General features: G+C 46.7%; 1 protein-coding gene across 10 annotated transcripts in view; it reads right to left on the reverse strand.

Annotated features, from left to right (window-relative positions):
• The window catches only part of LOC306914187 (receptor-type tyrosine-protein phosphatase delta), a 306,809-nt gene that overhangs the window by 151,049 nt on the left and 141,321 nt on the right, over nucleotides 1-14,439 (reverse strand). For all 10 annotated transcript variants that reach the window (XM_079491139.1, XM_079491143.1, XM_079491138.1 and 7 more), the window contains one exon: nucleotides 5,974-6,150. In XM_079491139.1, coding sequence (XP_079347265.1) covers nucleotides 5,974-6,067 — 94 coding nt within the window. In that variant the 5' untranslated portion in view covers nucleotides 6,068-6,150. The remainder of the gene's footprint in view (nucleotides 1-5,973; nucleotides 6,151-14,439) is intronic.

Genomic DNA, 14,439 nt, shown 5'->3' on the forward strand with positions numbered 1-14,439 from the left:
TGTTCTGTTTTAGGTGGCAGGAGGAATTGTCTAGCAAAAGGAGCTCTAATCCCCCCACCACCCCACCCCGCCATGCAACGCTGCAAGAGAAACAGACCACGTTTAACTAATTTAGGCCTGACGTCGAAATTTAAACAAAAATCTTAAAAATACACAGTTTTCTGAAAAACCTTATGTTTCTGTATCAGTGGTGTTCAATATTTCATGTCAAGGACCCCAAAAATTATATGTAATATGCCTCCACCCCCCCCATCTGAAAATATGTTGTTCCCTGGGACCGATCCCCAGAAGCTGAAGTTAAAATGTTCACTCTGTAATAATATATATTCAAAGATTTGAGGCACATTTTCACGATTTTTCAAAAATAGCAGACCTACAAGTTCATAGCGCGGCACTCGGTGCCGCGCTATGAGCTTGTAGATCTGCTATTTTTCAATAGCTAAAGTAGAACATAATGCTTTAAAACACCAAAAGGGGTTCCCGCCCAGAATGGGTTAAAAGCCATTTGCGTTTACATCCCTGCATGGTTCACCTTCGTTGGTTCTAAAATGGACGTGCATTGCATGCAAATGTCTGCTTATCGTGTACATACTACTGTCTGTGCATGTGCACTGGGGCTGCTGCTGGCTGGGCAAAAATATCAATATCATATGGATGTTATCACTGGTATTTGGGATATTGAAATATGGCATATTTTTGAAAGAAATGTTATATTATTGTCACAATACAATATTGTAGATAGGCTAGTGCTAAATGAGTGCTAAAAGCTGGACTGAGCCTGTCGATAGTCATTTGAAGTGTGAGAGCTGGCCCGCTGGGACACACCATGCCATCCACCATCAGTGCAAACAATCAATTCAAACACAATTAGGCCCCTCAGGTTAGCTTGGCCAGGCAAAGTGTGCGCGTGTATGGGTAAAGGGATGTAGAATATAGGCGAGATGAGTCCATTGAGATGTGAATCTCAAAGGACTCATAATATTCATATCAAATCACTTTGATGATGCCATATTGATTATTACTGTATGTCCTTTTGTGACGGTTCTGGATAGGGCCGGGCACTGCACTCCCTGTGGTGGTGTGGAACGTGTGTGTCGAATTTGAAGTCGGTGAGGCGAACGGTTCTCGAGGTACGTGGATTACAGACGTAGACACTTATAGTACAGTACACACAGAGACTTGGTGCATTTATACAGTAGATAGATATACTAGAGCGGTACCCGTTGGGCACTGGCCTGCTTGGAATGATGCAAGTTGGAAATGAGTGCCCCACCCAGTTATTAGGCTATGTCTGTCTCCCTTTTATGCCCATATATGGAGTTCTTTGTCAGGCTTGCCAAAATATGGTGTCTATGCAGATGTCAGAATGATGTCAGAACATGCCAGCTCCATATATGGAGATATAGGGGTGATCAGGTCCAGAGCCCGGGCAGAGGCTTTTGTGCAGGTTCTGGACAACCGGCTATCTGACGGACTTGACACCGGGCACTGCACTCCCTGTGGGTGTGTCGAATTTGAAGTCTGCAGGGCGAACGGTTCTCGAGTTACGTGGATTACAGACGTACGTATGTACGAGACTTGCTGCATTTATAGTTAGATGTCTCGCGTACAAGCAGACAATTCGATAGCATTGCAGATCCAAAGCAAAACTGTTGGGTGGTCCTTCATATTATATGACAATGAGGATTGGTCGGCGAAGCAGTGGGTATATATTTGTTAGAGCTGGTTTTCCTCGCAGTCCAAGTCCATTCAATTCACCTAGATTTGCCCTGTCATATCAGCAGGCAGAAATCTCTGATCGTCTGGCTATGCGAGACAAACTTCCTTACTGCTGGCCTACAGGTAGCATGCACAATAAATCTGACCCTGATTGGACCACTGGTTTGGGAGATTAGCCACTGCCAGACACAGACACACGCACAGATGGACGCTCTTTTGAATGGCTCGTCCCCTAGGTGCCACAAACGCCATAAGAAAATGGGGGTCCTGGAACAACCGGCCAATGTCAGGGAGTTTAGATATCGCCAAATCAGAGTGCATGCCAGTTAATGGCCAGATAATTCAATCGTCCAATCATAAACTCCCCATAATTCAGTTACACACGGAGGCAACGTCACCGTAGCCCTCCAGGAGGTCTTGTTTTTCTTCTTTCCATTGAGGCCAAGTGAACTCTCCGTCAGGTTAATGAACAGCCCACCCCAATAACTATGCCTGTGCTTCGTCTCTTCCAAGGTGCTGCTTCTAGTCTCCTCTATCTTCTCTCACAACAGAGGCATTGTTTACCTTCTTCCCTACCCAGCACCCCCCCCCCCCCCCCTCTCTCTCTCTCTGTCTCCCCCATCTCTCTCTGTCCTCTTGGCTCGCCAGGGACAATTATGCCCCTCTTTCAAGCAATTGTAGAGCCCAATTTGCCACACAAATTAAATGGCCTGCGTTAGAAGAGAGAAAACGAGAGGGCAAGGCAGAGAGACAGCAGAGAGGGAGAGAATGAGCGAGAAAGAGAGAGGGGAGGGAGGGAGGGAGAGAGACCGAAGATAAAACAATGACAAAATGAAAATGATCAACAGACCACAACACAAACAAAAAAACCTTCTTAAGTTCCAAGAAAAACACCCATATTTCCCCGAGAATCTACAAAGATGCAGCCACAAAAGCTACTGTAACATAATATATCTGCTACTGACACATTTGCAAGAGACCATTTTTGCCGGTGAAATTCCCATTAGGGCCAATTCTAATGAGTCTGCATGGAATGCGTGCGTACGTGCGTGTGTGCGTGCGTGCATAGAGTATGCGTGTGTGTGTGTGTGTGTGTGTGTGTGTGTGTGTGTGTGTGTGTGTGTGTGTGTGTGTGTGTGTGTGTGTGTTCGTGCGTGTATATCTGGTGAGAGGAGGGGTTGGGGAGGGCGATTTGCCTTTTGTGTAGGGAGAGGCTGAGGCTTCCAGCCGGGCACACAGGACTGGCACTGAGGACTGTGCCATCTGTTGAGCAGGCCGACTCAGCCATTTTCCTCTCTCACGTGTCCCATATCCTCCACCATGTCCAAGCCCGGGGGCTAGCGCATATTGACAAACACACGCACACGCACGCACGCGAGCACGCACGCACGCACGCACGCACGCACGCACGCACGCACACATTAAGGGAACCAACAGAGGCCAGCCGCCCCCCCAGCCCCCACCCCCCCCTGTTGATAACTCAGTAGGTTTTTCATGCAGGACAGGGAACTGAGGGTGAGTCTGGAGCAGACTAAGACAACGCGGAGGTCTTTCTTGTGCACGCCGCAGATGGCGGACGGAGCCCCGGGGCGACTGGGCTGTTTACGCACATGCAGATGATGCACACTGGAGGAAATTGAGGAGCTGCCGAGGCGCACTGGCAGCACGGGGCTGGAAGGAAGAAGACAGAAGGTGCAGGTGCAGTGAAACAGTCCAGTCCAGTAATGGCGTGACCTCCCTGTCCAATGTTTTAGCCATGAATATTAGGTTACTATACTGTACGTGTGCAGCTTGTGAACAATGCCAACAAATCACACACATTTCTGCATATCACAGAGAACATCCATTTTAAAAAATAACAAATTTACAAGGGTTGCCCGGGTGACACAAAGTTCCTGCAGATTTCGATTCCTCTGTGGTGCCTCTGGCTTGTAACCTGACTCCGCCAGATGGGGCAGGCGGGGGCAGATGGGGCAGATGGGGCAGGCAGGATCAAGGCAGCACTGTGTATGCCTTGAGGCCGAAGTCGCCTCTAGCTGCCGCTGATTGGCCAGGCCGTTTTGTGGCCGGAGCATCAAGTCTGCCTGAGAGTTCCCAGATGGGAGCAGGAGGGGGAACCCAGTGTACTCTCTGCTGCCCCATCTGGCGGAGTCAGGTTATCTGGTTTGACCAGGCACTCCAATGTTCATTGGTGGGAAGCTGGCAGGGGAGGGCATTCTCTGTTGCGTTGCTGCATTATATAGAAACTCCTGTAGGTTGGTCCTGTTTATCAAAGAGCAGAACTGGGATATGAAGCGACTGGCGACTCCATACAGTATACGTATCAGAGGAGCCAGGGTTGCCTAAATCACTGGCACTATTATCATTTCAGATGGCGGTCCGTGGACAAATACATATTCCTTTGGGAGTTCTTGACGTTAAAACGTTTGACAACCACTGGTTTAAACAATGATACAAAATTTGAAAACAAGCCCAAATAAGAAACTACACCAAAGTCGCTTATAATAATAAAAATATATATACATATATATATACAGTATATATATATGTATATATATATATATATTTTTTTTACTACGACCCAACTTTCATGCTCTTCTTAAGTTTCACCATTACCAGTCACTTCACAGAAGTGGTCGAAACGTGATTGGTCTACCTTTGAGTGGGCATAAAGGCGGACAAAACAAACAGTGTTCTTGACTGCTTGGCTTATGGCCAACATCATTAAAAAAAATGGGAGCAAATGGCAAAATGCTATAACCCCAGGCTGACGTGTGCTGCCCTCCCCTAAATGGCTCCGTATAGGCAGCATAATCTCTCGCAGACGCGACGTGACATGTCTCCTCCTCGTAACCTCTAGCTGCAATCCACTCACAGCCCCTCCTCAGTCATTATTGGACCACCGCTGTGACAGCCTCGCGGTGAGTTTGTTTTGAGTTTGTGTGTGTGCGTGTGTGTGTGTGGGGGGGGGGGGGTCAACAGCTGCAACAGCCACAGGGCGGTGGACCACAAGGTGAGGGTTGGGGTGGATGGGTGAGAAGCCACATAGGCGTCAGGATTCAGGGTAGTTGATGGTGGAGTGGTGCGGGGGTTTGGTTGGGGAGGTGGGGGACTGCATTTGTCTGGGTCTCGGTTACATCTGAGCTCAAATTCAGCTGTGGAATGTCTGGATACACACATTTGTCATGACGGTAGACGCCTGCCTGGAAGAACCTTTTCTCTCTATTTTTTTTGGGGGGTGGGGGAGCAAAGCCGTCTGTTTCTGCGCTCAATTTTCCTCTTTGTTTGCTTAAACCAACTGTTATTATGCAAATGTTGCGTCACCGCATGGAAGACTATCTTCCTGAGGAAGATGGCTCCCTAAACAACCACCTGAACGGCAGCATTTATCGGCCATTAGCGCCGTTTTGGGAAGATCTCGTAATTAAATTGTGTCCATAAATCCAAGAGGCGCACATAAAACCCGGGATGAATGGGGAATACATTTCTCCATCCGCGTTCCCGCTGGGTAACATATGCAGGGGAGATGGGGAGCGGGGACAAAATAAAACACATTTTTTGAACAGATTGCAAGGAACATTTCTCAAGCACCAAGTCCCCGCCTATCAATTTCACTTTGCCGCCGCTCTCTCTGCTATATGACCTTGGGTGAATGATCCCTCTATTCAGAGATATTCAGCCGCGCACAGAGGATTTCTGTTGGTGCAAAGGCAATAAAACTTGAGTTCATCCCAGTGTGACTTGGAGAGTTAATGAATCATGGATCTTAGTGTTAAAAAAAAAAAGGGAAGGGGGGAGGGGGGAGGGGGGGGGGGGGTGTACATGAGGTGAGGGGGCTGCAGAGCGCTCGTGGTTGCAGGGATTGAACTCAATGGGGTCTGAAAACTGCTGTAACACATCAATGGGCAGGTGTTTGATGTCAAGTAACTCAATTCCAATGGATTTTCATCATCGGTTTCAAGATTGAAACCCGTGTATAACTGCGTGTGCGTGTGTGCGTGTGGACGTGTGTGCGTGCGTGCGTGCATGCGTGCGTGTGCGTGCGTGCGGAGACTTTTTTCTTTTTGGGGGGGGATCGAGGAGGAGGGGTGGAACGGCTGTGAGATGAAGAAACATACAGTGGGATGTGCTTATAGATCTGTTTTCGCCCCACATGCACACACACGTGCGTGCGCGCGCACACGCACACGCACAATTCGATTCCACAGCAGCACAACTTCCATGTCCTCCAGCAGGGCGTTCGTTCAGACTTACTTTCGGCGTCGGCGAGGAGCAGCGTCAGACCCAGGACGATCAGCAGCAGCCCAGGCCTGGCTCTGTGCATGGTGGGACAGCTTGGCACCAGCATGCTTTGGCAGCCTCGGTGGCGCTGGCTCACAGTGCCCTGTGAGTCAGTCTGGTCTGATTTCTCAGATGCAGGGTATTCACAGCCTGAACAGGAGGGAGAGAGAGGGAGAGAGAGGGGGAGAGAGGGAGAGAGGGAGAGAGAGAAGAGAGAGAGGGAGAGAGAGAGAGAGGAAGACATGGTGGTGGTGGGGGGTGGAAGGAGGGAGGAAGGGGAGAGTAGGGGAGAGAGAGAAAAACATAGAGGGAATGAATGAAACAAAGCTGTTTGGCTCCATGGGCTTTATCTATCTCCGCACATTTCCGATACCCCCACACACACACACACACACACAAACACACACACGTACGGCTGCAGCTTGACAGCGGAAGCGGAGAGGCTGATGTGCTTGCAGGCTATGTTCTGACAGTTCTCTAAATGGAATAGTCAGTTCATTGCTGTGTGTGTGTGTGTGTGTGTGTGTGTGTGTGTGTGTGTGTGCGTGCGTGCGTGCGTGCGTGCGTGCGTGCGTGCGTGCGTGCGTGCGTGCGTGCGTGCGTGCGTGCGTGCGTGCGTGCGTGCGTGCGTGCGTGCGTGCGTGTGTAAGAGGGACCTCACACAGACGTAAGAAAGACTCAGACAACACAGGAGTATAGGCTACGGTCTGTGTATCTTTGGTCACGTGCACAAACTAAATGTAGCGTAGTTCATTTAAAGACCTCTTCGGGTCAGGGCTGATGAAAGCTTCATGTGCACTGAGACGCTTTATATGGTGTCATCTACACTCGCTTCATAGCATCCTGAAAACCATGCTGGAATACAACTTTCATTTATAAATAATAATCACAAGAAGAAGAAGAAGAAGAAGAAGAAGAAGAAGAAGAAGAAGAATTCTAACAATAACCAAAAAACGACCTATAACACTACAAGAGATTTTGTCGATAAACTGGGCGTCACATTGTCTGGAATTTTGGCTGGAGTAGACAACTACACATTACACGATGCATTCCATCAGTAACACAAGCTTCAATAACATAAGCCTGTGGTTTTGTTTGTTTTTTACATTTAGCCTACTACTGTATATCAGTAGTAGGCACCCTCATTTCCCAATAATATCGCGGGGTAGAGATATTCAGAGATAGTCATATCTCTGTGTGAAACCTGCATTTCCAAAGGGCAAATTTAATTTAAAAAAATCGCTCTGGGGATAAACCTGCCCCATATATGCATTCTGGACCCTGATTGGTCCCTCACTACTTGGTCCCTCACTACTTTGGAGGGAGTGCAGATTTGTCTGTTTTCCAGGCTAGATATCTTCACCCTGCTGTATCTACAGTATCTGTATCTTGACTGTGATGCTTGGCTGTGCTGCCTCTGGCGACTGGTTTCCCTTGCGAGATCAATAAATGCCTCATCTTATCTTTGGCATGCCTTGCATGGCTACAAAATGTTTGAAAACCCCCGACTGAACTGCCTCTGGATGGATTAGGGCTGAAATGAAATGCAGTACAACAAACATGCACTGAGCGATCGGAGCCAGCTTCAGTGGACATCTGGCCTCTTTTATCAAAATAATGTTGGTCATAAAACAAACAAAATCTACATGCCAGAGTCGGGTGAGAGTATAGCGGACATGCTTCTTAGCCGAGCCGGCCTTCACGACGTGGATACAAAAAGATCAATGTGACACAGTGAGCTGGTATTAGCTGCTGACCAACTCAATCCGTTGTCATCCATTTGCTTAAGCCGGAGCCTGATCTGTAGTGATGGATGCTCCGTTGCAAGTCTTCTTCAGCTCATAACACAGCTGGCAGCTAATCCAGTGTGTGAGCACTGATGACATATGGTTTGTTAGCAGGCTAGCTGGCCTACTACTTTATCTCGGCAAGGCTCTGTTGTCTTTTGCACTTAACTTGAGTAGCCGTCGGGCTTCGTGCAGTATGACACGGACACGGCGTCACTGACCTCTCTGGATTTGTCATTTAGCCTAAAAGCCAGTGCTACGCGTGAACTACTCACAGCTGGTTGCTAATCTGGCGTTTGAGGCTTGATGACATAATGTTATAGTTAGCTTGCAAGCTACTCTTCTTAAAGGGAAAGTTCAGATTTTTTGAACTTAAGTTGTATGAAATACTTGCCATTAATATTGTGGTTGCAACTGTATTAATTGATTGCCCGAGTCCTGTGGTGGGAGTTCTGCTCTGGTTTTGGTGAAATATCAAGTAGTTCCGGTCATTTTGTGGGGGGCACTGGGGGCCACGCAGTAAAAGTAAATTAATCCACAAAACTAACGTCATTTGTATTGTTGACCTATTTCTAAAATATTAGTGCAACTTCCGTTCTTTTTTTTACCCCTCTATCACACAGAACTATGTTTTTTGTGTCTATATCACTACGCACAAAAAATTGTTCCATGTGATAGAGGGGTCAAAGTTGAACGAAAGTCGCGCTAATATTTTAGAAATAGGTCAACAATACAAATTACGTTCGTTTTGTGGATTCATTTACTTTTACTGCGTGGCCCCAGTGCCCCCCACAAAATGACCGGAACTACTTAATATTGACCAAAACCAGAGCAGAACTCCCACCACGGGACTCGGGCAATCAATTAATACAGTTGCAATCACTATATTAATGGCAAGTATTTCATACAATTTAAGTTAAAAAAATCTGAACTATCCCTTTAACGTATCTTGATAGGATGCTGTTTAAACACAGCTGACTGGTGAACTTGACCTTTAGTAGCCTACTCTTTGTGCCGATCTGATTCTTGAAATATGTCATTTAACAACAAACCCCACAAGCTGCTAGACTGGAATCCAATAATATTAACATAAGAATGGATATTATTTCATTAACTTGTAACAAATTGACCCACCTTTCTTTCAAAGAACAAATAAAATACCTAGCATAGGCCCAATCAGAGGCAGACAATTACAAAGTATAGCTCATTTCCCTGTTACCAATCATTCTTACGAATGGCGCCCTCCCTCCTTTATTCCCGTGGGCTGAAAATGGCAGAAAAGACGGGGAGATAGCACACCTGTCACACTCGATTTGTGTCACGGGGAGATAGACAGGACTACCTGTCTCCAATCGCTGCAGGCCTTGCAGAAAGCATGAGCGGGGGACGCGTGGCGAAGGGAATCAATTTGAGGCAATCTCAACCGACGCATCCACCACACACACACACACACACACACACACACACACACACACACACACACACACACACACACACACACACACACACACACACACACACACACACACACACACACACACACACACACACACACACACACACACACACACACACACACATGCATGCATTGGCTTACACACAAAAAGAACCCTGAGCATACACACATGTACCAGTTTGAGCACATTAGGCAGAATTGGTGTAGTGCCGTGTTTGTACAGTACTGTGCATTTGATCAGAATAATCTGGACAGTGAAATGGAATATGAGGCACAATTGAATCTGTATACAGATGGGGCCCAGCATCTTTCTCAGATAATTTCATGAATCCGCGCCCTCCCTGCCAAAATCCATGTTACAGCCTCTGAGTTAATTAATGGAGTGTACATTTCCATAATGACATGACATTAGCAGGCACGTAAGGAACGGTACTCAGCAGCCCTCCCCTTCCCTATACACTAACACAAGTGCACGCATGCACACACTACACACACACACACACAAACACACGTGCTTGCGCGCGTGCACAGTCACACACACACACACACACACACACACACACACACACACACACACACACACACACACACGCACGCACACACCACACACCACACACCACACACACACACACACACACACACACACACACACACACGCACACACACACACCCACGCTGATACAGGCAAACAAAACCATCTGCATGTTGTATAAGCACCAGTGAGGGGACTCAGAGTTTGTGCCACGCATGTAAACACGAGTGGAGGCTAAATGTGAACGCAGCAAGCTGACAAATATTCTTCATATTAATAACCCTAACCCTAAAAGTAGATTAGCACATTGCCATCGATGTGGAGCATATGTTTATGAAGAGAGGTATAGTACTGCGCATGCTCTATCCTTATGCAGAGGGTGGCAATCTTCCATGACGATAGGAGTCTGCCAGAAGCATGTGATGTGTGGTATTCTTGTCGTCATAAGCAGGCAGGCTCAAAATGGTCAGCACAGACAGTCGGTTAATTTAGAAGAACGTATATATATATATCTCACATGTCACACACATGATCTGTGAACACAAACTGTCTGTACCTCTCTTTCTAAATGAATGATTGCATTAGGGTGACTATATACTGGCATCAATGAGCTTGCTAACGCATGAGACACTGCCTATAGCTACTCGTTTGCTTTGTTTGTCTGTTCAATTTCACACATGTTGTGGCACCAATGCCTCCCGCTGAACATTTATTACGATAGAAAGAGAAAAACAATCTTGTCTCTCTTCCCAATCCACCAGTGGTGTTATTGCATTCCCATTCAGTGGCGCTTCATTCACAGGGCTTTGCTGCTGATAGCAATCATGCATTATTAAACAAAGCCTGACAACATGCACAATGTTAATTAGAAAAAGAGGGGGAGCAGTGTGGCAAGAAAAAAAGAAGAAAAGAAAGGAGGGGGGGGCTGTTGAGCTCTTTCTCTCTGTTCCGCCTGATCCTTATCATAACTGTGAAAAGAGAGGGAAGGGGAGGTTAATATGCTGCAAAATGGCTGGTCTGTCCTCTGTTTCCATACAAGTATATGCTCTGTGTGTGCTTTGGTAATGTGCCGGGTATCCAGAGACCATTTTGAGCACGGATGACTCACGGCTTAAAAACAAAAGGATGCTGCCTCTTTTTTAGCGGCTTTTCAGATCACATTGCAGTGAAGTTGTTTTGTCACGGGAATAAAGAGTAAGTCTGCAGCTAGTTCCCCTCACCTCAAATCATCAGCCTGCTCTTATTTCATAAAGAGTAAGTCTGCAGCTAGTTCCCCTCACCTCAAATCATCAGCCTGCTCTTATTTCATAAAGAGTAAGTCTGCAGCTAGTTCCCCTCACCTCAAATCATCAGCCTGCTCTTATTTCATAAAGAGTAAGTCTGCAGCTAGTTCCCCTCACCTCAAATCATCAGCCTGCTCTTATTTCATAAAGAGTAAGTCTGCAGCTAGTTCCCCTCACCTCAAATCATCAGCCTGCTCTTATTTCATAAAGAGTAAGTCTGCAGCTAGTTCCCCTCACCTCAAATCATCAGCCTGCTCTTATTTCATAAAGAGTAAGTCTGCAGCTAGTTCCCCTCACCTCAAATCATCAGCCTGCTCTTATTTCATAAAGAGTAAGTCTGCAGCTAGTTCCCCTCACCTCAAATCATCAGCCTGCTCTTATTTCATAAAGAGTAAGTCTGCAGCTAGTTCCCCTCACCTCAAATCATCAGCCTGCTCTTATTTCATAAAGAGTAAGTCTGCAGCTAGTTCCCCTCACCTCAAATCATCAGCCTGCTCTTATTTCATAAAGAGTAAGTCTGCAGCTAGTTCCCCTCACCTCAAATCATCAGCCTGCTCTTATTTCATAAAGAGTAAGTCTGCAGCTAGTTCCCCTCACCTCAAATCATCAGCCTGCTCTTATTTCATAAAGAGTAAGTCTGCAGCTAGTTCCCCTCACCTCAAATCATCAGCCTGCTCTTATTTCATGCCATATGGTTTTTACAGTAGCCAATCATGTCTGCATCCCACATACTCTGGCAGACCACTTACAAAACCAATGGGAAACAAATGCTGACACAAGAATGCGATTGATGCTGCCAACCCTAACAAATTCAACATGGGATCGAGCAAAGCCTTTTTGGATCACATTCCGCTCATCCTTCGTGCAAGGCTGACTAATTTCAATTTGACCAGTTCCTTTAGCTTTTAACGTTGTTTTATTGTCAGCCTCGTGCACAATTCCACATCCACAAACTGAAACAAATGAAAATAAAATAGACTTAACCCATTTTGACCTGAGATCAGATTCTAAAAAATGTCTTCTACATCCTGACAGTTTCTATGTCAGTCGTTTTTCAACCAATTTTTCAAAAATAGCAGACCTACAAGCTCGTAGCGCGCCACTCGGTGGCGCGCTATGAGCTTGTAGATCTGCTATTTTTCAATAGCTAAAGCACCAAAAGGGGTTCCCGCCCAAAATTGGTTAAGAGGAAATGGTTGGCCTGGTTGTATTATCCCCTAATACCAAACCACCCACAAAAAAACAAGCAAATCTATTTATAACAGTTCTCTTCTGACAACATAAAAAAGGGACACAGCTTTGTCGCACATAGCCAACGTATCAATTTGGATAGGAATTTTGACAAGGATCGTCTGATAGTGTTGCACCACGTTATTTATCACCGCTATCTTGTATCACACCCCCGACCGAGCACGACAAATGAGAAGATTTGTTGTCTTCTCTTCTTTTTTTTTTACGATGCACCACACTCTATTTCCCTGTAGGCCAGAAGAGATAAATAATGCAGTCATTACACCTACCACAAAAATAAAACTCTAATGTGATCCCATGCAGGTTTTACAGCAGTGAGAATACGAGGTACACCGCAGCACTGAAACCATCTTTGCCATATCTCTTTTTCCTCTTTTTTTTTTTAACTTTCTCCAGATCCCGAGAGAGAGAGAGAGAGAGACGCATCGAGATGAAGAGTCAAGCGCCCGAGGACTCAGTACCACTTAAAAAAGCTCTGTAGCATCGCAGCCATGCACACCCCCAGATATCATCCGCAAGGTCAAAGGGCAATTCTAAAGAGGGCTCGGTACACCCATCCCTCTTTGTGCCGTTCACCTCCTGTCTACAAGTGCTGAGAAGCTGCATTAATAGAGCAAAATGAACTGCTGTCTGATTAAGGCATTCGTGCTGAACTTGGAGGTTGCTTCCAGGGTTATTTAAACATGTCATGTGATTCGAGTTATGACATATTCCCTCGCTGGGAAGTGGGAATACCGCGCAGCCAACCCCCCCTCCCCCTTCTACCCCTGCTGAAGAAAGAGTGTGGATTAAGTGGAGGTGTGTCTTGCACACTGCACGGTTCCACGACGCCAGCCCCCACTTTGCTCTAATCAGTTTTCCTTTGATTTCTACTGCACATAATAGTACCTTCTCTGTGTAGCTGGTCATCATAGCAATGTCAAACCTTCTGCATAGGAGAGCACAAAACAATGCCATAGTTCAAGGTAATGCTAACGATACTGCTTCCCTGCTTCCCCCACAATTTCTATTTCAACTACAGTCATTTTAGGGCAAACTTGTATAGAGTTGAGTCCATGTAAGTGGACAAAAACCTCTGGCTTTAATACCCCAGCTTCTGTTCCTGTTCTCTCCTCCTTTCATTGCTCTCTGTCCAACCAAGTCATGCTCTTTCAGTCTCTCTCCAACCATCTTCTCCATTCGACTTTACAGCATCTAGGAGACAAGGCAGGCGCTTCTGGTTTAATCACTCAGTCCCCCCCCCCCCCCCCCCCCCCCCACACCCCCTGTCCCGTCTCTTACACTCCATCTGCCCCCCCCCCCCCCCCCACGCCCCCCCAATCCCCACCAGCGCCAGCTACCTCTTCTCCCCGGGACGGCGGTGATTTAAGACTTGTGACGGGACTGTTTCTCACGCATCGCTCTCGATCAGCCAGCATGTGTAATAACATCCCTCAAGCTAAGCTAAGCTATGCCCTCAAGTGCAGCCTCCACATGAAAGACCCTGACAACCGCAGCTCAGATGGGTTTATTTGCTCTACTTATTTACTCCCCCCCCCCTCTCTCTCCTTCCCTCTCACTCTCTCTTCCCCAGACCTCACTCCAACAAGCCTCCCACGGTCATAAACCATCCCTTCGGATGCTCATCCCGCCCAAGCTAACGCCTCTGTGGGCCGCCGCAAACTGTTGACGGGGGAGGAATTGTTGGTAATGCTGCCGCTAATGTCTTGTCTTTTCCCCGTCCTCTTGTGAATGAAACCCCCGTCATGGAACACACAGCGAGAAGCTAATTGGGTCTGGTGACATTTCTCTGTCTCGTAATTGGTTTAGAGGCACCTGCTGCGGCTGTGGAACAAGGAAGCGAGTGCGATAGTGATCTAAATGTTGTGTTATTGCCGGGGACACTGTGAAATGTCAACGCCACTCTACTTTGACAGGCAAGGAACACATGGTTCTTTCAAGACCTGCGATTTGAAAGGTCAGACAATAAATATTGACATGTTATTACTCATTTAAATAAAAAAACGTTGACCAATGATTGAAACCAGGTAGAGCCCTTTTCCATGGATACCTTTCAGTTTCAACCAAGTTCAAAGCGCACACCTGGACGAAGCTGAACAAATCCATTCACACACACACACACAAAGGTTT

The sequence above is a fragment of the Electrona antarctica genome, assembly GCF_951216825.1.
Source record: "Electrona antarctica genome assembly, chromosome: 21".
NCBI lineage: Eukaryota > Metazoa > Chordata > Actinopteri > Myctophiformes > Myctophidae > Electrona > Electrona antarctica.